Raw genomic sequence first — 26,940 nt, forward strand, 5'->3', positions numbered from 1 at the left:
TGACATAGAAAACTACCCAGTTACGGCGTATAGCCAAGGGGAGTACAGTTTTCATGAGGTTGTATTGTTTGTGTATTCAAACTCTTCCCTCCTTTTATTATTTTTTTTTCAAGTCTAAAGTTGCAGCTTTATTGCAGTATGACACTTCCAAAATAGGTCCCCAAAGATCTCTTCCAAGTAGATTTTTACTTCCAGTTGCATGATGTTCAGAGGCTACCAGAACCATGCAAAAATAAAACACTTCTTATAGCTGGGAGAATTACCACGATTCTTTGGACAAACAGCACTCTCTATCTAAAGGAATAAGCTTCAGGAGCTCTTCCTGGGCAGGGTGAAAACAGACCCTGATGTAACTTAGAAAAGGCGGTGGGTTTCTGAAGAGAGGATTTGTGCCCAGCAGTGCTGATGGAGGCAGAGGTCAGCCTGGTCTCTAGAGACCCTGCTACCCGTGCTGCGCTGCAAACAGCATCCCCACTCAGATCTGTCAAAGGCAGCATTGAGCAGTGTTTTTGTACCTACCATCCAACAACTGATTTGCATACTTCTTTCTGTTTCTTTTCCAGAGCCCACGTTGCATAAGCAGCATGTGAATGTACTTCTAAAATCCCAGCCAACTCTCATAGTTAATGAACAATATCAAACCAAATGTGGAAGGCCAGCAACATAAGCACAGCAAATTCTCAGCTCTGTAAGTCCTCTCCCACTGACGCTGGCTCAGCAAAGATCATCATCCAGCTTCTCTTTTATTGTATTATAAAAAAAAATCTCATGCAGTAAAGCTTTGCCAAGCTGCAGAGTAGTGGACTTGCAAATTCCTCCTGTAAGAACTTCTTTTCAAGAAGTTTTCTAACTCAAGCCCCCAGTTAACCATCAGTTTCCTAGAGATATTACAGAAACCAACACACAGAACAGCTACAATTGGCAAGTTATTTTTTTTTATAATCCATATTTCGGCATTACAGAGTTAAGAAATCCCATAACCCTGGCTTCCTGAACAACTTTTCTTAGTGATTACTCATGTAAGCAATGAATACAGTTTACAACTAATGGCTCTCATGATCTCATGTGTCTGGTATTTAGTCAAAGCATACAGCAAATTCTTAACAGCTGATCTAATATTATCAGTTTTTAGAAAAGTTTTCAAGTACTGAATGGTTTTCTCATAAAAGTCTTTAACATCCACAATTTTCTAAAGAACATTCCAAGTCACTTAACATTTTGGGTGGAAGGTTGCTTTTTCCTTTTTTTTCCGTAACATTTAACTCTAGACCTAAACTCCCATCGCTGCTACCGTATTCTTCCATATACTTTGAGTTAGCTACAGAAGAATCAACATTACTGCCTAAAATCAGAAAATTGCAAAAACAATAAATATTTCAGTATTTAGTAGTTCAATATCTTTGACTGAACATAGCTTTATCCTAGAGAAAGCAGATTACAGATAAGATTTAAGCTCCCGTACTACCTAGCGAGTGCTCTGTAGAGAAAGCATCTTTCCTGGATAATTCTAGCCAGGTGCTCTATACAGAGCTCAAATTCAACTGAAATATCTCCCTGGGTTGCCTTCAAAGAAAGCCACCTACGTCTTTGCAAAATAAGTTCCGAAGATGTGAAAGGACAAGATAGATTTTCAGCTAAAGAGAAGTGATCATTTGTATAACCAAAGCTATTTACTGTTTTCCCTGGTGAATCCGTGAGGAGACAGATAAAAATGAAAAACTAAAAGTGAACCACTCCAAAGCAAAATACTAGCTACAGAAAACGAGGGCGAGTTGAAAATAGCAGACCAAGGCCAGCAGGAATCAGAACTGGGATGGGCTATTCTGGGACTCAGGAAGTCATCCAACCCATCCCTTTACCTTGAAACAAGAGAGGCGAGAACTGGAGGCTGCTGGTGAAAAAGCTGCCACTGTTGTTGCAGGAGTTAAGGGCATTCAGGAAAAAAAAAAAAAAAAAAAAAAGCAAAGTTCTCATTTGCTGTAAGAGGAAACCCCCAAACGACATCAATGATCCACCTCAGGAACAGAACTAGAAACCTGATTTAATTCCTTTATAAGAATTGCCACAATCTGAAAAAGCTATCAGAGTTTCTATGTAAACCACTGTAGTCCAGGGCAGAACCACCACTGTTTGAAGGCACCAAATGACGCTGAAGAATCAAATTGCACACCCTGGAAAGGGAAATGACTACTTCAGAGTCGAACTCACTTTTGAAATGATCTTCACAAAAACGCTGCAAAATATCCACTCCCCAAGGTGGAAGTTGCAGCATTCATGGTAATTTTGCAACTCTCTGTGCTCCTGGGGGACAATCCTAATAATAAGACTGCATAAAGGACAAGGTGATTTTTCCCAAGAGACACGTGCAGCAGGGAAAAGTACATAACAGCACATTTCTCCAAAAAGGAAAAAAAAAAAAAGGCTAGCAAGAAGGAAGTTCCATTCCTTCTCTGATTATGATTCTTAAAACAAACAGATGCAGATAATAGCCTCAAAACAACCACTTTAGCCTAAATAGAACTGGCTACGCCCACTAAATATACGTGCAGACTTTTATGGAGAATGCAAACACAAACCAGAGTTGAGGCAGCACTAAGCTTAAGCCCATCCCATACAGAGCCACATGTGCAATGGGACTGTGATAAAGCAAGCTGAGAGCAAATTGCTTTATTCTGTTCTCCAAAGAATGGAGAAACATAAAAGTTCGTTTTCTACAGGGAAATGTAGGCTTTTAAGTATAGTGGGTGAGTTCTAGACAACCTCCCCCCCCGCCCCCCACTAATCATGCTGTCAATTAGTTAACTCATATTTAAAACTGCACTCTTGACATAGTCACTTAATGAATACTTGCTCTTGGACTTTCCATTTTATTTAGGTCTTAATTCTTTTTGTGAACGGGTCAGTGCGATTAAGAAATCTTTAAGGACACCAAATCCAAAGGGAAGTAAATGCTTTTCAAAATAATACACTGAAGTTCGGACAACTACAGTGTTTCCATCTATCCACCTCTTCTCACCTTCTATTTCAGAGGGAAACAAAAGTCTCAGTGCACAAAGAAAATAACTTTGAAATAAACCCAAGATACTGAAGGTTACAATTTGACAACACACAGCCAGCCAAGTGCTTTGCTGCCAAAAGAGGAAACTCTGGCTCTCTTATTACGTCCCTTGCCACATGCTCTCATCCCCTTGCTTAATTTTCTGCCATTTTACTGATTTAATTGCCCTGAAGAATCCGTTAAGTGCCAGACCCAGTGCAAACAAAGCACAGAGAAAGGGAAAGTGGACTTCCCACCATTCACCAGCAGCTCACATCTGTCAGGTCACTGTCCTCACACTGTACCTCACTTGTACAGTGAGCAGCTAAGTTGGATTTTTAGCTGAGTTATCCAAACAAAAAAAAAAAAGAAAAAAAGAAAAAGAAAAAAAGCTTTTTGTGTGCGTGTTTTGTATTTGTACAAGCTGGATGGTCAGATACAGCTATCAGGGCAATGAAACCTTACATTTTAATAAAATTTATCAACATGTTTATAAAAGCTTGTACTTATTTCATAGATGTACAGTTAACATAAAAAGTTCAGTCTCAGACTGTGCATTTTGTATCAAATGGTTTATGACATTTTTCCCCAGTGAAAGAAAAATACAAATTACAAATTTCTTGGAAACTTTATAGCTGTGCATGGAAAGGTTTAACCGTCTTGCTTGAGACTCTATAAACTAAACAATGGTTTGATTCACTATTCCCAATTTGACCCAAATAATAGTTCCCAAATGTAAATTCCTTCCTAGGACTTCAACCGTAAGCTAACTGAACATAACAGTTCTGGAAGGCACAACTCCAAGTCAAGGAGCTATACTTTAGTCTCTAAATTTAGGGGAGGATGAAAAAGTCAGGAGTATCTAGCTTTATTTTCCTGCCAGTTTTTAAGAACCCACTCTTCAGTAAGGATGATCTACATCAGCCTGGAGAAACATTAAAAAAAAAAAAGAGAACAATTCTTGTATAGCTAAGGCAACTGTGTCTTCGGAACTGTTTTAACAAGGTAAGCTGCTGAAAAGCAGCACAGAACAAGACACGTGGCTTCAGGCTGTGCTGAAGCATCCGTGTCCCATGGAAGCAAGCAGATTTACAATATTCTTTTTTGTCTAGAAAGCTGCAAGCAGCACCAGACATAACCAGAACTAGTGCAAGCTCCCACTGCTTGTTCGATCCTCATTAGGAAGTGTTTTAACAGGTCGTACTTTGGTGCCAAGGCTGAGCAAGAAGCATCTGAGGATCAGAGGCTAATCCACGACCAGCCCTCCTTTCACTAGGGCACGTAACGGCAATCCTGCTAGTACCACATTTAATTTTTGACCTATCTTGTCTTGGTTTCCTGTATTTCATCTCTCAGATGTTTGAGAAGTAATACCATTCAACTTTCAAGGTCGCATCTCCTTTCATGGTACACCTCTAACTCCATTCTTCAAAGTCTAGAGGTTGGGAGTAAGGGGCTAGAATATTTGCCGTAGTTTAACTACGGCTTTGGACAGAGGCTAGTGAGCCACTAAAGAAGAGGGATTTGGTAAGAAACATTTCCAAGATCCTTGTGTTCACGATAAAATTATAAATCGACCCTTACAGTAAACTAACATTGCTCACCTCTTCTACACTAGGAAGTTTGGCTTTAACTCCTTGAACTTTGACAAAAGGTCAACCTATAAAGACTTTTTTTTTTTTTTTTTTTTTTTTTTTAACTTAGGTGTCAGGAAAATTAGAGGTGACTGAAAAGAGGAAGCCCTGACCCAAAATGCAGCCTAATTTTACATCGTTAAAGTTACGGAGACAGATTTCTGTCAAGAGGACAATTCATCTGTGGATACCCTTTCTTGAGGACTCAAAACATTCTCAGATATTTCAGGCACACTACAAAATTGTTCAGGCAAAAAATCCCCTGAAACACCCATTTAAGAAAAAAATTCCCTTGTACCACTTCAGTTCCGTTAAGTAAAAACCCAAATGAGTCACGTACTTGGATTTAAAAGTGACCAGCTGAATGTAAGAGTTTTTCAGCAGTTTAGCTTCCACAAAGCAAAATAAGCTTTGGTGCATTCCTCCTTGACATCGAGATTTGACTTATTTTTTTCTTGAATTGCTCTTACTAAATGGAATTGCACAAGAACAACCATAATTGGGAAAACTGGAAGCTTCACTGCCCAGCAAGTCTGCTCTGCAGCATCCAAATGAGGACAGTTTGATTCCACATCTCTATGACCTAAACCTATTACAGCTTTTTGATGCACGCTGCAGTTATGTCAACCGAGAATTAGATTAAAACAGCCCCAAACAGAGTTCTACCATGATTACAGGCATCCCAGTGACTTTTTTTGCCTGGACAAGTCTTACCTTCACATCTATAGGTTTCAGAAATGCTTCTTTCTCCTTAATTTCAAGTTAACGAGCAATACTTGTAATACGAAAACGTATGTTCAATTCTGAAAGGTGCTTTAAGATTCAGATGTTCCTACATTTCTGGCATTTTGACCCTTCACTTTTTGCAATATTTGGCAGGACACATTTATGGTGAATCGATTTATAACTAACAAACACCCTCAAAGATGTAGAATGAGAACTTTGAGAATTTCAGAGAAGGGCCTGACATTTTAGACAACACGTACTCCAACAGCAATGTTAGAATCCGTCTGGCAAATTTGAAGCTAACCATTCAATTGGTCATCATATTTCTAGCGAAATTTTCTTCTGAAATGCATGAGAACGTGCTCAGTGGGTGGCTGAAGAAGCCACAGTACTTCTGACAACCAATCTTACCATAGAAAGTCACAAACATCTTTGCATGGAAATTCCCAACATATGCTACGTTTACCTGAGACTCTGGCAAAGTTGTTAGCTTTAATTTTGAACCTAGGGCTACACGTGCTTCTCATTCGACAGAAAAAATGCCACAAGATTTCACCTCTGCCTGCTCTGAGACAGCTGCACCACGTCCTGCATACCAGGGTCTGAAATGGTTAATTGTATCAAAGGCAGACGGATCAGCTGATCGAACAGTGCTTTCCACAGTGACCCCTTCCTGTTTTCTATTTAGAACTGCAAACTTGAACTCCAGAAGCCAGCAAACCTCAAACAATCTTACTTCTGCTTTCAAGCAGCAGAAAGCAGGGCAAAAAAGAACTTGGACATATTCCTCATTCTTTACCAAAAAGCTCTCAAACCATATTTATAAACGTAACATTTTAAAAGTAACTCCATTGCATTTTCATGTTTTTATCCAAAAGTTTGAAAAAATCCTTTTAGGAAACCATTGTTACATTTGAAAATATTTAAACCTGAAAAATATACTAGCTGTGTTCAACCTCCTTGCTGTTCAAGATTTTGTTGATGGTGACTGTAACATTTCAGACTTTTCAGAGCTTTCAGAGTTTTTTTCTTTCAAACAAGAGAAGAAAAGGGGGAGGCTAAAGCCTACAAGATCAGATTAAGTTTGTCCTACCAGTACCTCATGCAAGAGGGTTGTTGTACCCCCCTTCTCACGTTTAGTTTTGGTTTCTGTTGGAAATGATGTAGTAATTAAAAGCCAAACGTGACTCTCACTTTCTCCACAACTAACAATGTTACTCTTTTCAAAGCAAACTTTTGTAGAAAGGAAATAACTCCCCCAAAAAGCAGCTTCATAAAATGCTGCAGGACATGCTTACACACAAAGACACAATCACGCTAAGTGGTGGAAAAACCTTTCTTTGAAACGTTTACTTCCAACTTGAGCAGTTCGATTCAACTGCCACCAAAACTAAGATGGAAGACACAAATAACCTCTGTCCCAAAGCATTACTGTTTACTGGTGGAAAGTTAAGTCAAATATCAACTAACAGCAACAGGAAGTCAACTGCACAGCAGGACTAATTAAGGAAAATCAATTGGAAGCAGTCTAGCAACACAGACAAACATCAGTGTGACCCAGAGATATTTAAAGCCTAAGCCAAGTAGGTGACTCTCAAAAGTAGCATTCAACAGCCGCCATTTGATGGTTTCAAGAAACAGTTTTGACAGAAGACAGTTTTAGCATAAATTTACCTCCAGAACTGGTCCAGCTCCTAGAATAGTTCTCTCCACACCACTTGCGTACCCTTTCTGGCTCAGTGCTGTGAGGCAGTGAATTAAGAAGTTTGTGCTTTGAGTTTTTCCAGAGCCACTTTCACCTGATATAACTATGCACTGATTAATGTGTTTTTTAAGCATTGTGTGATAAGCCACATCAGCAATGGCAAAGATATGAGGCTCCAGCTTCCCAAGCTGATGATTCTCATACAGCTTGACATATTTAGGATTATAAATGGGCAAGAACTTGAAGGGGTTAATTGCAATCAAAATACTTCCTGCGTAAGTATAAATTTTGTGTTTTAGAAAGCGGCACTTGAGATTTTCTAGGAGTGTTTTCTCTGTTAAGTTGGGAATATTGCACAAGTCATCAAAGTCCTCCTGATGCCATGGAAGGAAACCTCTTTCAACCAATCGTCGAGCATCTGTCTCCTTGGAAAGCAGTTGCATCTGGGCATATTTGATGCTCCCATCAGTGTTCCTTTCTTGCAAAAGAAAGTAGTACCCATCCTTTTGAGGATGCTCATCCTGAGCACGGCGAGGCCAAAGTAAAACTCTATGAACAGGGGAATCATTTATATCAAGTACCCATTCTTCACCACCGGATTCTTTCACCTCCACAAGCACGTAATGCTTTGAGACATCCAAGTTTAAGATATTAATCACATCCTTGATGACATCTGAAGACGTGGTGTCCTTGGTTGCTGTCACTTTGCAGCATGGAGCGCTTTCTGCCGAGAGCTGGGGGTAAATATGAAGATTATAGGCTGCTTTTGCCTGGCAAATTGCACTGTCAGCATCTGTTAAACTCATTCTGCCCCAAAATGGGCTTCAGTCTTCCACCCCTGCTCAAGATGCAGTGCCCATAGTCTAAAAAAAGAAAAAAAGAAAAATAAGTCAGGTGTTACAAAATGTGTACGAGACATACTAAGGCAAAGTATTATTTTCCGGAAGATGAAAATAAGTTATTAACTAGACAAATTATTAACTAAAGAACCCTATTTGTGAACATTAGGGCTTATTTCAGTCTGTTTAGCCTATTCCATGGAATGGATAACCATAACAATATCTATCCTCTTTGCACTTTTGCTTCTATTCCCGTACCACCCTCTCCTCCCAATTACAGCAGCACAAGCATATTTATTTTTTATGGCCGCAAGGCAAACTGAACTAGGATAAATGTCTACATTAAAACTTCCTTGTCTCCACAGGTTAGTTTTAACCTAGATAATTTTCCTGATGACCTGGTTCTCTGCATGGCTACACAAACATTTATTCATCCTCCCACACAAACTCTCCCTTAAAGCTGTGCGAGCAACTTGAGGTAGAAAGAGTTTGATCGTTTCTTAACTCAGAAGTGCCACAAAATACAGCAGAAGGAACAGTGTATAGGTGCAGAAGGAAGACAGTTCTAGCAGCGCTCACATGTTTTTTCTTCTTTCCCTGACTTCTTTTCATGAAAGTTCCAAGACAGGCATGATATTTACAGCACTCAGCTTTAGGAAACTGTGCCTAAAACTGAGCAATGCAAACAGTGCTGTGATCTCCTTCTAACCCTGCACGCCATGGTGATTTCTTGAGCATGAATAATTTACCCAGAAAAGAGACTGCTAATTTCACTTGAGTCAACCACATCCTTGGTACAGAAAGGTTCGATCTTCCCTTTTATCTCTTATTTTAGGTGACACAGTAAAATTAGTCCTATTGCAACTACATTTCAGTTCAGCTAACAAGATCCCAAACAACCCAGCTCATTCACAAGCCTTTATACCTAATCACATCAACCTTATCCTCGCTAGATTTTGGGAAGCTCATTCATGAGACTCCAAAAATCGTCTATTTCTTTTGCTTTTACTTCCTGTCAGCCCTCCCGGAGGCCAGCAACCTAACTTCAACCTAACAGCTGCCTCAAGGAAGTCAACCTCCTCCTTAATGCCAAACCTAAAAGCCTCTAGACTAACAATCTGAACCTTTGCTGTTGGGTGATTTTGCTCTCAACTGCAGCTGGGTACACCTGGATTACCAGGGCTAGGTTTGATTACATTGATAAATTAACAAACTGTTAAACTGAAATAATGTATATAATAGAAGGATAAAGAAGGATTCACTTTTTTTTTTTTAAACAATCCATAAAACTTCATACCCAGAACACCATTTAAATTTTAGTCTCAAGAACAAAAGCATTCTAAATATATAGCTACATACTGAGTATTTTTTTAAAAAAAAGAAAGTGGCAAAGAAATGCTATTGGCCAATGAAGTTGCTTTTTGCCACTAAAGAACTGAACAGGAACTTGCATAAGGCCACACAGAGCAATCATTTCAAATTAAAATCAGCAGAGCTGGAAACATTTAGCTGCCACTTCCACTGCAAGTAATGAATCACTTCAGAGAAACATATGACATGGCTCTGCCTCATGAACAGCCTCAGAGTAGAGAACGGTGCTTGAAGGGAGTTCTGAACAGTAAGCTTTCAGAAGACACTGTTGTGCAAGCTAGGTCATTCTTAGTGGCTACTCATCAAAAGGCAGGCTGAGCAAGCCAGACACAGAAAGACAAACCACAACACATCTCCGCTCGAGTTATGATCCCTCAGAGAATGGTTTCCTGCCCTGTTAAATTCCTCATTCATTAAGGAGGCTTACTGCAAGAACTTGGTGATACACAAGGACCGACCAGTGAGCTTTAAGTCCCCTCTCCATTTTCTGTGATCATCACTGATCAGTGGATTGGAAGTCTGAAGTATCTTTGAAGGAATTCCACAAGTATAAAGCTTTCTTAACCTACAGAAACTCAAACACTAACATACAGTAGAACCCTACAGTAGACTGCTGCTGCTCATAGGGAAGATGAATCTGGAGCACTGACAGAAAAAAAAAAAAAAAAAGAACAAGTGACCATTTTCCTTTCAAGCTGGCTGGCTAGTTCAAGGGAAACAGTCTTGTGCAGACTTCCTTTTTTTTCCCCCCCCCAACAACTAGTTTCAGACACACAGTCTGCTGCGACAGAGGAAGTCCCCTCAGAGAGCCTTTTGACCAGCACAACACCCTAAGAAGCGTGGCACCAACTTTTTGCCCACAAAGAAAAGCTGAACCCAGGTGCTAACCTCTGACTGCACTGATAGACATTTCCGAAGCTCACCTCACGTCAGCTACCAAGATACATCTGGTATATTGCTTGAGACTTCCACATCACACTTTCTAAAAAGGAAACCAGAATACAAACGGCCTCTCTTTACTACTGAAAAACACAGGCCAGGATATTTACAGCAAGTAACAACGTGACAGATGACAGTCTCTGCTCAAGTGTGTCTGACAGAAAAACTGAAAAGAGAAAGACTCACTCATCCTAAACAAGAGATTTCTGGCAAAGCAATACTCAGGCATCAACTTTAACATTGTCATGCTACACACAGCTTTTTTAATTACACAGTCATCAAGCAACTTCATGGAAGTTAAAGCATGCAAGTGAGTTCTGCTTCCCCAACCATCAGCCTAGAAGAATGATTTGGAAGATAAGCTACAGTAGAAAGAATTTGCTGAAACATGATTTCAATGTAAGGTCATATCAGCAGTAAACAGAAAGACAATCAGTATAACACTGCCTCTTTTTAACCAGATATGAAATCCAGGCAGTGTTAGCTTGCTTTTGGCAGCATTGAGCTTTGAGACTGCTCTTTCACCCAACAATAACTTAGAACAGATACGGTCTTTTGAATCATTTATTACTGACGATGAAGCTTTAAGGAAAAAAAATGAAATTCTGGAAGTCACTTAAGGAAGAGTAGCACCCAACTACTATTATGTCCTTTTAATCAATTGTCTTTTTGTTACATACAGCTTATATGTCAAAAAAATGCACCAAATGTGTTCCAGGAAAAAAAAAAAAAAACACTTTTAAATACTTCTATCCAAGAATCAGAATATTTAAAAACACAGGTTTGAGGAAAAGCTGCTGCTTCCCAATTAACGTGTGATTTTTCTTAGGCTATCAAACTTGTTTGATAATAACACTGCTCGAAGAGACAGACTTTGGTACACCTCTGACCTCATCCTAAACAGTATTTTGAATAATAAATTAGATCATAAAAGTAAAGGATCATACACAGATAGTAAGAAGAACAGATGGTAACTTGGCTACCTGATGAGTCCCAGTATTCAATTATGGATGGATTATCATCAAGCAAATGGAGGATTAGATTCTAGTGAAGTTGGATTCCTGGCGTCAAAGTAAGTATTTTCATCATGATTCTAAAAGGAAGAAAAAAGAATTACTGATAAGGAATGCATCATACAGAGATTGAGAAGGCAATAAGTAATCAAAAAGCTAATTCAATGATACAGCTCTGCAGGATAGGAGCAAGTGAACAAATTCCAGCTGAGTTCACAGGTAAACAACTTCAGATTTACTTAAGAAGCAAGCCACGCCAGAGGGATGGAATGGGAGCTATCCTGAAAAGCAGTAACTGAAGCAGGCTTGGAAAGCGTAGTGGGTAATCATTTAAACATGAGACTCCTACGTAACACCATAAGCATAACAGTTATTGTAAATCCAAGATGCACATCAAATGAATATTTAGTCAGATGGCCATTCTACCCTTGTACTCTGAAGGTACACGACCTAGAATATACCCCAAATTCAAGTAAGAAGCTGACAATAACAACAGCTACGTTAGAAAGTACCTCCTTATAGCAAAATACTCTAGAAGCTTTGTCTGTAAGAAACACACACTGCAGGCTGATAGCAGTTTAAGTCCTTGCACGGGGAACTGAAGTTTGATAACGCTCACCAGTCTGGAGGACAAAACTATAACAAAAGCCTGTGGCTGGAATTCAAAGCTAGACAAAGTCAGCGAAACATAAGACAAATGTCACCAGAAGGCTACCCTCTGCTGCAGAAACTTAACTGGCAGTAATAATGAGGCCTGCTAAAGGTCTTTTTAGAAAGTCAGCCAGTCCCCAGTTTCAGATGTGCTGTACAGGTGCTACAGTTAACTAGGCACCACCCTCATTTATGTTGAGCAGTCTGAACAATCACTCCCGATTTTATGATCTATAATTACCTAGAATTCTGTTTAAGCAATCTGAATACTTATCACTTCTATTAAATTTGGCCCATCATGAAAGCACGAGCCCGAATTCAGGTGCAGAGAATACTGGAAGAAAAAGGAGAAATGCAAGAGTATAAGGTAATAATGAAACCATAATGGTCAGCATGCAAAACAGCAAGCTCAGGAAAACAGCAGCCTAACCACTGTTGACTTCTTTTTGTAGGAGATGGAAATTTCTGCAAAGTTACCTCAATTTCTTTCAGTACTCCTCCTTATAAGAGGCTCCTTACAAAATATAGGAAAAAACAAAGCTGTGTTAGAGAATTTAATAAGTGGGAGGCAGAAGCTGGCATTAGGTGAACATCAACTAATTTTAGACTTCACATTCAGACTCCTTCCTGTTTTCCTTAAAATGTTTTACTTTGTACAAGCCTCTAGTAGTGCAAGTATGCCTCTTCATAGCAATTAAAGTTGACTAAGTACAGCTGTCAGCATCTGCAAAACAATAAAGCGTTATTTTTCACCATACAGGTGCAAACACAGGGGAAGAATTAGGCAAGCTGGGCAAGAGAAAAAAGTCAAAACAGAAGTTAGAAACACAAAGTTTGATTCTAATCTTTTATTCAAACCATCGCACTGTACTACTTCTGTGGGTGTGAGTGGGGCAACAGCTGCAAGGGATTAGCATATTAAAAGATATAGAGATACATGATTTGCACCCTTCCAACAGCGGTTTTGTTATGCCAGTGTAACGCATGCAATTTAACAGTACTTATTTTGAGCAAGATGAAAGAGAAAAGGGAAACCTTGAATACTGCAAGACAAATTTAAACACAAGGTACTGGTTAGAGGCTGCCTTTACTCAGCTATCCTAGCAGGGTAATTCCTATAGGTCTACAAAAATGGAAGCAAGTCTTCACAACCTAAAATCTCTTTCCAAGATCCACTACCCCATCTTTGCAAACCTACAAATGGTGTATTTGTCAATAGTACTAACATAAAACATCTATAAGACAACAGTCTAAAGCTATATTTGTTTTTAGATTGCCTATTAATTATTACTTTCACTTGCTTATAAAACAAACAAAGCCACACATAAAACCACTAGGTTTACCAAACAACAATCCAACTGAAAGTAGGCTGCAGTGTTTAAGTATGTTGTTGTAGGATTGGCTACATTTGCCACTTAAATCACCAAATAGGGCAACATTTCAAGTAACTACTTCAATACTTTATGAAAGAAACATACTAAGCTACATGATTTATCATTGATCTGTAATGTTATTCCTCCCCGCCACCCCAACAACATTACCAGGAATAGAGAACAGTCAAATTCTACACGGTAATTTTTATGGTATTTTCTAAACGTCTTCAAGTCTCCATCAAACTAATGAATTTTCATCATATGCATTAAAGCCAACATTGCCTATTTAGTAATGTTGTAAAATTCTAGAAAAGAACTTTTCCCCAATCAGCGCAGGGTATCCGTTTAGTTTAAATAAGGCCATAATTTGAAGCCACATGTTTAGTCAATGAATCATAGTGAGGCTAAAAAGGGAAAGCTACCATTACGGCAAAATTGTTGAGGATCAACTTTGTAATATTCCAGTTCTTCACATTTTCATGTACGTTTCCAGTGCTGCATTCCTCAATCCACAAGATCTGAGCTCCTCACATCGTTCATCAAGTATTTTTCAACACAGACGTAGAAAGGTATCACATGTACCTCTAATATTCTTGAGTACCAGATTTGTCAACTGCTGTCCCAAAAAGAGCCCCCTCCCTCCAATCAAACTGAAAACATTTAGCAATTGTGAAAATATTCAGCTATTACTTTTCCTTAGATTCCAAAGCAAGGAACTTCCAGCAAGATAAAGGGCTACAGCGACACCCTAGGATTTCAAGGACCAAGTGTGCTTTATAGGTAAGGCAAAGGCCTCAGCCCTTGCCTCACTTCACATCATGAGGACACACAGTTGCTATTAGCTGAGCTTTCCCCCCCCCCCCAAATATACCAGACATTTGTAGATTAACCTGAAAATTGCTTTGTGCTCTAGTAACATTTCAATGTTTTTTTTCCTGTTTAACTTAACAACTCTTGACCCTTGGTTTTCTTTAAGTAAAAGCTCTTGTTTTCTACTCCAAAAGGCGTAGTTCTGAATGGAGCATGCCAATTTACAACATATTTGTTACTACTTTTTGCAATCAACCCTGGCAGAGATGTTCATGTATGCAACAGACTGCCTAACAAAGGAGAAGCTGGCCTGCAGTGCAAGTAATGCAATGTAATACAGGAAAAAGTCAAAGAAATTACCTCCATTGCAAGCAGTTCCTTCTCAGTTTCCTTCTCTCTCCTCCCTCTGGCCCTTGAGACCTGATCCCAATCTATGCCCTCAGCTCATCTAAGATGCAGGCCAGACTTCCTCTGAATGGCTCAGACGCACAATTTAACCTCTAGACAAGGCTATCTTATCAGGCTCACCGTGACTTTAAAGGCCTATAGCATGTTATTAACTTACACTGAGTGCAGTGTCATAGCTACAGATGTGCTCCTGAGTATGATTCAGAGGAAATGAAAATGTGGCCTTGTTGAGAAAAGAAGGACTGGAAGCAAAGCAACCGAGGGTGCTAGCAGCAAAGAATGAAAGTCAAAAGAAACTCTGAGACTATTCTCACAACCTTTCATAGTTGTTCTTTATTTCATCCTTACTGGTGTTACAGACATCAACAAAGCAAAAATCTTACTGGCCTAATGCTGCAACTGCACTGATAAGAAATTATCTTCAGAAACTTTAGGCTGAATGTTTGTGTGAATTGGGAAAAAAGAACTGATTCATCAGCAGCAGAACCTGTGTGTGTCAAACAGTTTTAAAAACACTTGTTTGTGTTAAATACTGTTGGTATTTTAAGGAAGAAGTTTTGCTAGGATCTGCATTAAGTTGCATTTGGTGACACGCTATCAGATACAACCTGAATTCTGAAATAAAGGCACTGCTAACCCTTTCAGCAGACAAATGATCTATTAAACTAGCCAGCTATTAGAAAAATAAATCCTTATAAGCATCTCTGGATTGACTTCTCGATATTAGTTTTGGACAGTTTTCTCCTTAAAAAAAATAAATACACAAATGCTTTTTTTTTTTAATAAAAAAATTAATCAGAACACACAAGCCCTGAAGTGCTACTCACTGATTAAAGTTTTTAAAAAGAATTGTGATAGTATATGTTTTTAAATGGCACCATGCACAGGTCTACCTGAAAAATATGCATCATATTTAACCACATTAGAGAGTGTTGTTTCAATAAAATGTAAACATGATTGCCAAAAAAAATCCAAAAGTCAGAGGGAAAAGACAGGCAGAGTAAGCACATCTTGTTTCTTAGAACTGTGAGTTAATAAACACCTTCAGCCTTCAAATTCACAAAAAAAGTACTGAACCACGGACTTTTTGTTGAATCATTTTTTCACTATTTTCCTTGACTGGTAAGATAGTTAACAGTGTTACATCTTTCAGGAATTTTGCTTCTGTAAATTCCCAAGATAAAAGAATCCTGTCTCATGGCTGCCTCACCTCCCCCCGTGTCCATCTAGCTAAGGAAAGACCATATCTAGCCAAAGTAATACTGAGCTATATGCATATGAGTCAAAGAGTTATTCACACACAGAATTATTCAAGAAGTCTAACGTTTGAATCATCATTTGTCAGAAAATTCAGTCTGTACAAAGCATTACTTACTAAATGAACCTCAGTTAAATTTTTCATCAGTTGTGTTTACTCTTCCTGAATTATTCAGTCCTACAAACGTTTTAGGTTCCACAGAAAAACACAGACCTATGAGTCCTCCCACTCTGATTAGACTATCCTTTTGCAGACAGCTGCCCTGTCACCGCACAGCCTACAACATTCAACTAATAAAAAATTAAAAAACACTTTTTGAGGCAAACGTTCAAGCACAGTGACAAAAAAGGCAAAAAAGCCCACGCATATTTCGCAGTTCTACAAAAACAGTTCCATCACGTTACTGCAGTAACTCTCGAGTCTGATGGTAATGAGTTAATGCTTCTAATGAGGGAAACGGCCTTAGAAGCAGCAGCCTGAGAAGTAGGGGTGTTACCAGACTTTAAATGTAGGGCAGGTAAAGGTAAAAATAGGTAATTGTTCCTGGAACTACGAGACAAAACTGACCAAAACTAACTCATCAGAAAAAAGTTACAGTGAATCTTGAAGCGAAGATATATTTATCTGCATTAAAAGTCACCCGTACCTCTTTTCCTACATTAAATAAATCTGTTTCTGACGAGACTCAGAGCTAAAGACACCAAAGACTTACTAAAATTTGACGGGCGTGACACCAACAGACTGAGCTGGAACGCAGGGTTACCTCACACTGCTACTTTAGGGCAAGTCCTTCAGTCATGTATTCCAGCTAACAAACCTGAAATCAGAAATCTTCTAATTACGCATAACAAAGTCTTATTTGCAAAGAGCTAGGTAGACACACCGATACCAACCCACCTCTAGGAGCAACGTGGGAGGATACTGATGACATCTTTGAAAGGCTAATTACATCTGCCAGGAGCCTGAGATCATCTCCAGCCACTCATTTCCAGAAGGCAAAATCAAGTAAAGCCGAGCTCATTTGGATACAAAGAACTTGTCACTTCCCACAAATAAAACTTGCAAACAAAGCTGGGTGATAATTCTGCCAGACTACTTACAGAGTAATAGAAAAGTTTTAAAAGAGTTCCAGGAAGTCCCTTCGCATCAGGACCACACAGACCTGCATCAGGCACGGTCGAAATAGCCACGAAGGAGGACAATAAAAGCACTACATTTAAGACAGTAGGAGTGCCACATGTAGTCTGCAATCATGCAACAAAAGAGATGCCCCCAGCTTGCAACAGTTTGACTTTCCAGGGATTGCAAAACCAACCTTACCGAGAGGACCTAGCACAACCCAGACACAAGCACCAGTCAGGCAACACGCTCGGCGTGATAAAGCACAGCCTCAACACAGCAGCAGCCTTGGTATCATCAAGAGCAGCTCAAAACCAAAACACAACAAGAACCCTGAGACTTTGAAGGCCACTTTCCAAAAGCGCTGAGGAAGGAAAGCTTTCAGGCTGCTCTTAGAGAGCGTCAGAAACACCAGAAGAGGCAGTGAAGCCGGCACACTGGGGATGGAGGCCAGCAGCATGCCTGGAGGCAACGAGGTGTCCCCGCTGTCCACCGGGAGCCTGAGGCGAGCTCCCCGGCCTCAGGCACATCCAACTCCCCGGCACACCAAGCGCAAAGCGACCCCCGGCAGCACCCTGCCCCTACCCGCCGCTCACCCCCACCCCAAAAACCCCCTCAGGGGCAGCTCCCAGCCCCTCAGCCGCCCCCTCAGGCACAGAATTCAGTCAGCGGGCGGAGCAGGGAGAGAAAAAGATGGAAAAAGAGCGGGCACCCGGGGCGCGGGGCCCGCGCTCCACCGCCTTTACCTCAGCCGCCGGCGAAGCGCCGCCGCCGCCCGCCGCAGGCCCCGCTGAGGCGCCGCTTCCGGGTGGAGGGGGGGGGAGCGGGGGGAGCAGGGCGGCGCCCGCACTGCGCGTGCTCCATCGGCCCCCCCTCAGCCGGGCGGTGTGAGGGGAATGGGGCGGGAACGGGGGGGATGAGGGCGACTCGCTCCTCTCAGGGCTCCCAATACAGCTCGGGAGTGGGTATTCGCCGGCTGCTTTCTGAGCCTGTTGCTGGGCTCCTGTCGGTAATCCCCCGCCTGTGGGGGCTCCCGCTTCGGGGTCGCCGCCCGCCTCATGAGGGACAGCCCCGGTGTGGGCTTGTTGAGCTCCAGCAGTTCAATATGTGAGGCGCCGCCTCACCCCACAGTTAACCGGGGATGTGTTTACCGCGCTGAGGGCTTTGTCGGTCCCTCACGGTGACCTCGCAGACTCCCTGTGGCGCTGAAGGGAGCGCAGCACCCCGTGTAGTCGCAGCCTAGGTGGGAGGCATCCCCCCCAACTCCAAAAAAAAAAAGCCCTGGGGGTGGCCGCTGTGGAGGTGCAGGGTCTGCCCCGCTCCTCCGAGCCGCCGGGGGGTGCCCGGCTCCGCTGCAGCTTGGGGGCGGTGCTGGGCGGGAGTTCCAACTGGCTGAGGGGAAGGAGCTGAGGGGGGCGGCAGCGGCTGGGCGCCTTTCTCTTCACTCGGAGCCAGCTGCTAACCCCTACCGTGTTTCTGAGGGATGTCCTCGCTGGAGAGCGTCTCCGGGACGCCGGTGAAGGACGGGGAAAGGTCCGAGAAGAAGCAGAAAGGTAGCTGGGGGTGAGGGGGGAAGCGCGGCCCCGGCTGAGGCGCGGTGGCGGGCCCGGCGGTGACTGCTCTTTGCTCCTTCAGGAGGAAGAATCGTGAAGTCCCGCTACCTGCAGTACGAAAAGAAAGACCCCAAGAAGGTACTCGGGCACAAAATTGTGGGCTCGGCAAAGGGTAGAAGCGGTCCGAGGAGCCGCTCGGACTTGTGGAAGAGGGACCTAAGCAAAAGACTGCTGTCGTGACGAGGGAGGTGTTATGCATCACCAAACTGATGCGGATTGGGATGGGAATTTGGGGTGTATTCAGCTGACTTGCCAAGAACCAGGTCACCCTAGGATAGTAGCTGTTTATTGTCAGCATTCGAGTAGGATGTAAGAGATACCGCTGATTGTGCTTACTACCTGTGTTCACTCATACCTGTGTTTTGATTGATAGGATACCACAGCAACTTCCTTTTCAAAGTCGATTTCTAAAGCACCTTCTGCAGTTAAACCAAAATCGGTTCCTCCTCAGAAAAGTAAAGCTTCTGCTGGTAGGTGTTATTAGAAGAATTTAAAAGTGTTTTTTTCTTTTCTGAAATTGTTTTTCTACCACGTGCAACTTCTAAAAACTCTAAAAAAAAAACTAAAGGAGTGGATTTATATTCTGTCACGGCTAATTATTTGTATATGAAAGGTATTAATATATAAGAACTTTATGTGAGGTTAAGGGGTGTACACTGAAGTTCATGATATTAAACTCTTGTCTGGATATTCTCACAGAATATTAATCTGAAGTTGTGTAATTGGATTGTCTCAAATAAGCATGTCTCTTGCCTTTTCTGCAAGACTTTGAATTATTCTTTTGTCCTCACCATTGTACTGCTTCTTGTATTTAATTTTCTTAATAAGCCCAGTATAAATGACCACAAATTCCTGTCAGCAAAATGATCCATTTTTATTTCTTTAACAAGAGTTAAAAAAAAAAATTTCTTGTGAGATCTTGATTTGAAAATCTTGACGAAATAATATGATTCTATTTTCACACCTGGGTGGTATAGTTCAACTGTGGAATGTTTAGGAGGATAAGATTCTGAATTACTTCATTTCTAGGTAATTTAGGGAGTATACAAGTGATGTATAAAAAGAAAATGTGTACAAGGTTGCCCCCTATATTAGTAAAAGCACACACAACTGTGAACTTGTGCATAATTTATTCTATTTCTTTTAGTTTGATAACAGCTTCTTTCTACAGGTGTTGTTTCTGGCTCGCTAAATCAAAGTAGCTTTGAGAAAAGTGATTTGCAGTCCACATTATTAGATGGAGATAAAGTTACTAGACCAGACCTTGATCTTTCAGCTATTAACGGTAAGCTTTCACTTGTGTTCAATTTGTTGTTTTAATATTTTTAATATATATGTTATAACTTGATTATAAGTAACCCTTATTTCTACTATATTCACGCAAGGTTGTTGTTAAATAAGGTAAATATTATTTTTATGTGTCTTTAAAAAAACATATTAAGGCCTTCAGGGTTTAAGATAACCTCTTGATTTTCAATATCTTTGTGGTGTGCTGTTTTAAGTTTAGGATCAAATATTAAAGAACAAAGTACCCTCAAATATTTGTAACTGATAGTGTTAGATTACCAGCCATTGTGAGAATTGTACCTCATCTGTCGGTAACTGTCACTTTCAGCTAAGTGCTTGTGATCCATGTCTTCTAGTTAGCGTAATCAAAGCTGGAAATAGAGCACAAAATCTGATGGTATGTTGACTTACCTTACATACATTGGTAGAAAAGAGTCATAATTTTCTCGTGTTATACAGGTAAAACTACCTTTACCAGGACTCCTGGTTCAAAATCTTCTTGCAAAAAAGATACGGGGACATGTGGAGAAAACCAGGAATCGGTAAGTCTCACTGCTTTCATTTGTTAAGTATCTTTATTTTGAAATGTGTGAAATGAAGATTTTCTGTTTCTCTAAACTTGGTAAAACTGTAAAGGTTTCTGGGATAATCTAAAGCCTTATGGCAGAAGTCAGGTTTGTTGTGCTGCTTAGAAACATTTGTCTTGTCTCAAAATTTTACTTCAGTTTTACTCAAAGTTTTACTTCAGTTCCTTGTGGTAAAGAATTTGCTCTAACTGCAGTATCTCTTCAGTTTGATTCTTTTTGTGTTCTTGTGTATGCTTTGAAGTTATTTCATATTATCTTTAAGTATTTTCTATCATGTTTTCTCAGAAAACTAACCTTGATTCAACCTAATTTAAAGTGCCTTATTTAGATAACTTATTCAACATAGTACTGAAACTTCAAGTTTTATGCCTATGTTTCAAACATCTGCTGAAAACAGTATAAAGAGTGGTGGAACAAAGAACAAATAGGCATATTTAGTTAACATGCATTGCTTTTTGTTTTCTTAAAAAAAATATAAAGCTTAATCTAGGTGACAGTAGATGATAATACCAATTGTGGCCACAAACCGGACTTTCAGTAATTTGTTTACACACTGAAAATATAACCGTTTAAATATCAAAATTGATCTAGAATGTTCTTTTATTTATAAAGGAATGTGATACTGATGTTCTGAGGGAAATGCTGGCATCTCAGACACTGATCTTAACTTACCTAAGCATGAAGGTGAGTCAGTCGAGTATTTGGTGTTTCAAATTGAAAAGAAATTAAACAACTCTGGTGTCAAGTTCTTCTATGCATTCAGATTCCTAAAAGTTATATTCATGATCTTACATGTTTATGGTTGTAAAACTATATGACTTGCTTTGAAAACTCTCTTAAAGTGGGCTTCGTACCACTTTATTAAGCTGGTGCTGGTTCTTCATGAAGTAAGGATATGCAGAAGTTTCAGAAAAAAAACAGGAGTAAGTGTGTTTTGTGTTCGGGGTTGTAGCAGTAACTTTGTTCTTTGCTCATTTGATGTTGTATATGTATATCTTCCCCCAAAAAATACCGGGGGAGAAGATGGTTGGAGAGCTTTAATTATAACATGCTGAGCTTATTGCACAATATCTACAATTCCTTCATTGAGACTTTTTGACCTGGATATGAGGCTTACATTTGTTGTTTCAGAATATGTTAATTACTTATGAATATTTTTTGGATGTAATAGGCTGAAAACGATGTTGCTGAGCTTGAGAAAAAAGCAGAAGAAAACTTGTTATTGTTGTGTGAAGAAAAGGAGAGAGAACAGGAGAAACTCTATGAGTTGAAGCGTGAGGTTCTGCTCAGAGAGAGAGAGCAGAGACTTGAAGAGGCGTTAGACAAACAGGTAGGCTTTATTACAGTTCATTCTTCTCCTGTGTTTAAACAGTCCATCTTAATAAGTGGTCCTTTCTCAAGAGAAGGTTTCTATGCTCCTGTGGCCTGCTGTGGTACAATTTTATGCATCTCAAATATCTACTTCCTGTTGTGGCATGTTGTGCTCTCTAATGATCTAAACAAATGCCTTTGTCACTTTTTTGGTTGTCCCTTGTGGATAGGCAGGAAGGAGAAGTTAGAGAGCTATTAGGCAAGGAGCAGCAACAGTGCACAGGTTGCCACAGCAGCTTACGTCTCCTGTGCATCGACTGTAAACATCTTAAAATTATGTTAACATCCTGAAAGTTATGCAATTACAGTTATGACTAGAGCCAAGTTGCTAACCATTAAATGAGTAGTGAACATCTTCTGTCCTTTATCTGTCATATTTTTATAAGTTAAACAGCAATAGTTGTGCTCCAGTTGGAAGAAGGCAAGTTTTTAGTGTTTTTTTGACAGTAAATGAACTTAGAAGCTAAAGCCTCCACACTTTCTCAGCATTTTCCCAGTTTTGTTGTGTCAAATAGAAAGAGTAACATGTTTTGAGTAATTGACTTTCAAAACTGAACTTTTATGCTTGCTTAAACAAAATGCATTGCAAAAATTAAGACTTGTCTCTTGTGAATGCGCTGTAAGCTGCAGTCAAAGGATCGAATGTAAAGCACCTTGCCTGCTATGTTGCTAGTACTTCTTGCCGTGGTAACAAGGAAACTATTATTGATCTAGGCAAGGTAGGTAATAGAGGAAAAACCTGTTAAACAGTGGGACAGGAATATCACACCACAGACTTTCTGAATTCTTCTGTCAATGTCAGAGTAGCATTTGTATGTGGTTGTTTTTTTTTTCTTTTATATACATATAATTCTGCAAATTGTTTTTCTGTATTGACCCAGACTAAATCACATTCTAAATAGAGAAAAGCCAGGTCATACGTTCTGACTGTACTAGCAAAGTGGCTGCTTTGTGAAGAAGTGTTGGTTGTTTGTGTTCTTTTCAGATGGAAGTACTTTCTCCTCTTGTTTCTGTTTTGGGGCGCTTTAAAGAGCAATACAAAAGCTTTGCAGCTTCCCTGGATGCTACTAGGCATGAATTACCCATAAGGAATATTCACATAGAGGGAGATAAGCCAACGTACTTAGGTATGAAAATTTCATTTCATTTATCAAGTACACTTTCACAAACTTTTTTTTATATGTTCAATGAGATGTTTTCTAAATCTCTTAAATTGTAGATGAAATGCAAAAGCAGTTAACCATCACACAGGAACTTCTGGCAGAAGTTATGCCAAGCTACTCAGAAGAAAGTGCAGAAGCATGCACTGTACTGAAAGACATTAAAGAGGTGTCTCAAGAACTGGATAAAGAGCTTCAAAGGTACTTACAACAATCAGGTGAAAAGACTCTGTCTAAATATTCAGAGAAAAATCTATTTATCTTACCCCTGAATCCAGAATGGATATTAGAGGGTTAATTGAGTTTGTAGCAGACATCTCTATTTCTGTCCTTATGCTACCTACAAAATAATGTCTAATGTGCTGTTCTCTGGCAATTTTACTGAGAATTCCAGTGAGCAAGTGCAAATGTGCAGGAGAGTGGAGAACTACAGGAGGCAAAGCGAGCTGGAAGCACTCTGTCTGAATAACTGTACAAATATAACTGTTCTTGTTTTTCCTTCTTTCCCTATTAAAGTGTGCACTTTCCCTCTCTATTTGACATCATTATTGGGGAGGTACAAGGAGCGCAAAATTATTTTTCTCCCAAGTATTGTCAACAAATACAAAGTAGTATCACTGAGCACAAGGAATTGATAAAACATGATAAATTTTCTTTCCTTCCTTCATTTCCCTGGAAGAGAATATAACTGAACTCTTTGAAGACTGATATACTGTGAAGCCACTCATCTCCCTCTCCTGCAAATTTCTATTCCTCTTCTCCAAATTTTAGCCTTTGAGGAGAAAATTCCTATTTTACTTTTTTTTTTTTTCTTTCAGTGGCTATGCGGTAGGAGAATGATGTGTCTGTGTGCATAGTCTTTGTGGTTAATTAAGTAAAAGTTGTTATCCTCCAGAGAAACTCATTTACTCTGCTTTTTTTGTTCCAGGAGCTTCGCCCAAGTGCAGAACCTGTCATATGAAGTTAGTAAAGAAATTTCACTGCATAATCAAAGTATATGTGAAGACAATTATGGACTAGATGTTGTGAAACACTGGTACTTCAACTAAGTTTGTGTATTTTATTTTTTTACTAATGGGTGGGTGCTAAATCAGTATCATTAGACTTGTTATCTTTTTTGCTTCTTTGTTTCACACCCTTGATTTACATATGAACATACAACTTGTCCGGTTCTTCAGTTATACCAGAATATGAAAGAAGCAGCGTGGATGACTAAACTAACATAAGAATGGTGTTTTGTCCTGCATGCTGCCCTATAAGGAGACATCTTTTTTAAACATGCATTTCTGTGGTGCCTTTCTCGTCACTTGCTGCCTTGACAATATCGAAAGGTACATAATAAGAAATCATATTCTTGGCAAATATGAACTATGTGTTCTTACTTTATTGCACCTGTTTTCAAGTGCGTTGCTTTACGTCTCTTCCCAACGTAGTGTTCCTTAGAGGGCAATGTATCAGAACAGAAATGTGGAACTGTGTATGTCGTACTGTGTGTTGATTTAGTCAGGAGGACCTGTAGGGATGTACAGCATTGTACATCATTGGTGACTCAGTGAACAGCTTCTGGAGGAACTCTTAATTGTCCCTTGTTTCTGGATTTTCCAAGAGGAAAAGCTGTGTGGATAATGAGGCTGATGAATGGAAGAGGAGCCTGGTCACTTGTAACAAGTGGAAAGTTTTGGTAAATTGTTGCCTAATTGCCATGGAAACAAGTTACTAAAACATACACTTTTGTATTAACTTGAAACTTTCTTTTTAAGTACTTGATATTTTTACAATAAAGATTGTTTTCCACTGCTGTGTTAAGAGCCATCATGTTTGAAAATCTTCATTGATCTCCTAAAGAAGCTTTTGTTTCCATCTGGGTTTACATGGGGCTAATACTACACAATGTATACAGTGGTGGGCTTATGGGCGCTAACCAGTCCCAGTGGCAAGCTGCATCCTACTGGTACCTAAAATTCTGAGGCCAGTAGATTCTGAATGTGGAGAGAAACCTTTTAATCTAAATATTGAGTAAGTGCCTTGATGAGACAAACTGTGAACATTATGAACATACGTGCCAGATGTGGAAGTTCTTTAACATACTCTTTGTTTTAGAAGTAGAATGTGTTTCTCTATGAAAGACATGCCGTACCCTGTATTTTTATCTGTGTATCCCTTTTCTGTGATGCTTTGCTTTGTATTGTCACCATAATGGTACATTTCTGGTTTAAGCTGTGTCTGTAAAGCTTTTTTGCCTGCTGAAGAAACACCTGGAGCGTTCTCCTTATGCACCCTGAAGTAAGTGCTTTTAAATGCTATAAATGATTCAGGCTTGCTTCCTGCTATTAGCAAGGGTTTAAGTAAGTTCCATCTCCCCTTACCTTAATTCGCTCCTATTTTTTACTATAGTAACTGGATCGGTAGATGTACAGTACATTGAAATAGAAGTCCATAGGTGACAAGCTATTAAGACTTTTCTTGTATATAGGATCCGTATCATTGTTTCGTAGCAACTTATCCATGAGCCAGTGAGAGGACAATCAGTTGTTTTAAGGTGTTATCTATTATTTCTTCTTCCTCAGCTACTGTACACAGCATGATTGTATTCCTGCTCAGGAACACGAGCTGCACCTACAAACTTGGCCACTGGATGGAGAAATTTGCTAAGCAGTCAAGTCATGGGTTAGCGGTAAATTAGCAGTCTCGTTTTGGTGGATTGAGATGTCAGTAGAAAGGGTCCCATACAATGAAACAACTGGTCAAACAGTTTTTCCTAGGTTTTGGATAATTGCTAGAATATGTTTCCTTATGCCTTTAACCTGTTCATAAGTGTGCCATGCTAAGACTTAAAAGGTAAGAGGGCTCTTAAAATGGAGTTGGTAGAGATGAAATAATCAAGTTTACAGTGTCTTCACAATTTTGTCTCTGCACAGACACAAAGCAGAATGTCTCTCCTTGGATTACTTGATGGTAGACCTCATTCATCTCAAAAAAATAATAATTTTAGGAAATATTTTTAAATCGAACCCATCACCTTTAGTTAAGTGACTTACTACCACTGAAATGCAGTTGTATGCGGTGCACCAAAATATTACTTAAGCAACAGACAACAAAATATTTGTTTTTTAAGAAGTGCTTTTATTTCAGGAACATCAATTTCCATCTAAAGAATAAATGTGTGTGGTCTGGTATTAACATTCCCTTTCACTTAGTTGTTTGAATTTGGGGTGAAAGAAAACAGTTTCAGCTTCCTTCTGGACTTTCTGATCAATTTTTAAGCTATTTAAAATTATTATATCTACATTGATATTGTAAAGTGAAATCAAATGCTCTTAGTTCTCACCCTTGAAGGAAGGTGGAGGAGGAAGGTACTTGCTGTGGTTGCAATTAAAAAGCTCTAAAGCTTTCAGGGAAGTAGCTCATCCTTGTTGCATCCTTGCTGCAGGTGGCAGTCATTGTCTATACAACAAGCCTAAGGCAAAGTGGAAATCTTGGAGCTAAAGGCCAACTGCTTGTACAAAACAATAAAGTGCTTGGGGATGTGCACTCATTGTTTCAGAGGAATCAGAGGCATTGATGTGATCATCCTGGCTGTTCTTTTGCCTAAATGGAACCTTGAGGTAGCTGCAGACATTAGATGCTGTCATATTCAGCACAGTACGAAAAAGAAAAAAAAAAAGACTACAGGCTCACTGGAGCAGGAACTAAACAGATGTGACACCACTTATTTCGTATTTTCCACTTATTTTCTGACAATGTCACACGCTCTGAATCTTAACCTTAGCTCTTCTCCTGCAGGTTATTGATCTTCTTACTTTTGCACCTAGAAATAATGATGCTTTTCTTTCTATAGTACTGTTTCAATATGGATTTAGTTTTATTTGAATTCGTGTAGTACTTAATACCTATGTGTTCATCTTTTGAGCCAGAAGCTCATATTGCCCAGTTATTAACACTGAATTGTTCTAGGGCTTTTTAAAAATATGTTGGGCATTTTTTTTTCTCTCCCCAAACCTGAAAACAGTTGTGAAACTAGCCAACTAGGTCCGAGCTT

At 39.7% G+C, this 26,940-nt stretch overlaps 2 protein-coding genes across 18 annotated transcripts in view; one reads left to right on the forward strand and one right to left on the reverse strand.

Moving 5' to 3' along the window:
• Window positions 1–17,754, reverse strand: part of MYO9B (myosin IXB) — a 45,323-nt gene extending 27,569 nt beyond the window's left edge. For 10 of the 17 annotated variants that reach the window (XM_027472353.3, XM_027472352.3, XM_072029174.1 and 7 more), the window contains exons 1-3: window positions 17,630–17,754; window positions 11,235–11,344; window positions 7,072–7,965 (exon numbers count right to left, since the gene is read on the reverse strand). In XM_027472353.3, coding sequence (XP_027328154.3) covers window positions 7,072–7,908 — 837 coding nt within the window. In that variant the 5' untranslated portion in view covers window positions 7,909–7,965; window positions 11,235–11,344; window positions 17,630–17,754. Of the gene's footprint in view, window positions 1–7,071; window positions 7,966–10,235; window positions 10,256–11,234; window positions 11,345–14,458; window positions 14,505–16,476; window positions 16,582–16,661; window positions 16,801–17,629 lie in introns of those variants that run through there. The other 7 variants (XM_072029171.1, XM_027472348.3, XM_072029172.1 and 4 more) reach the window with 5 other exon arrangements.
• Window positions 17,755–17,915: 161 nt separating this feature from the next.
• On the forward strand, window positions 17,916–24,713 carry HAUS8 (HAUS augmin like complex subunit 8). The gene is made up of 10 exons (XM_005029070.5): window positions 17,916–18,436; window positions 18,519–18,574; window positions 18,870–18,966; window positions 19,668–19,781; window positions 20,243–20,325; window positions 20,983–21,054; window positions 21,542–21,700; window positions 22,727–22,868; window positions 22,961–23,102; window positions 23,830–24,713. Exons 1-10 carry the CDS (start codon window positions 18,367–18,369, stop codon window positions 23,948–23,950), a joined length of 1,056 nt encoding a protein of 351 aa, XP_005029127.2. The 5' UTR covers window positions 17,916–18,366; the 3' UTR covers window positions 23,951–24,713.
• The last annotated feature ends 2,227 nt before the right edge of the window (window positions 24,714–26,940 follow it).

The sequence above is a fragment of the Anas platyrhynchos genome, chromosome 29 (assembly GCF_047663525.1).
Source record: "Anas platyrhynchos isolate ZD024472 breed Pekin duck chromosome 29, IASCAAS_PekinDuck_T2T, whole genome shotgun sequence".
Classification (NCBI taxonomy): Eukaryota; Metazoa; Chordata; class Aves; order Anseriformes; family Anatidae; genus Anas; species Anas platyrhynchos.

Bases quoted from the DNA above. Each gene is read 5' to 3' on its own strand.
- HAUS8 (XM_005029070.5), top strand. From the start codon at position 18,367: ATGTCCTCGCTGGAGAGCGTCTCCGGGACGCCGGTGAAGGACGGGGAA. The intron at 18,967-19,667 runs GTAGGTGTTATT...TTCTTTCTACAG, and splicing joins GAAAAGTAAAGCTTCTGCTG to GTGTTGTTTCTGGCTCGCTA. The intron at 19,782-20,242 runs GTAAGCTTTCAC...CGTGTTATACAG, and splicing joins TGATCTTTCAGCTATTAACG to GTAAAACTACCTTTACCAGG.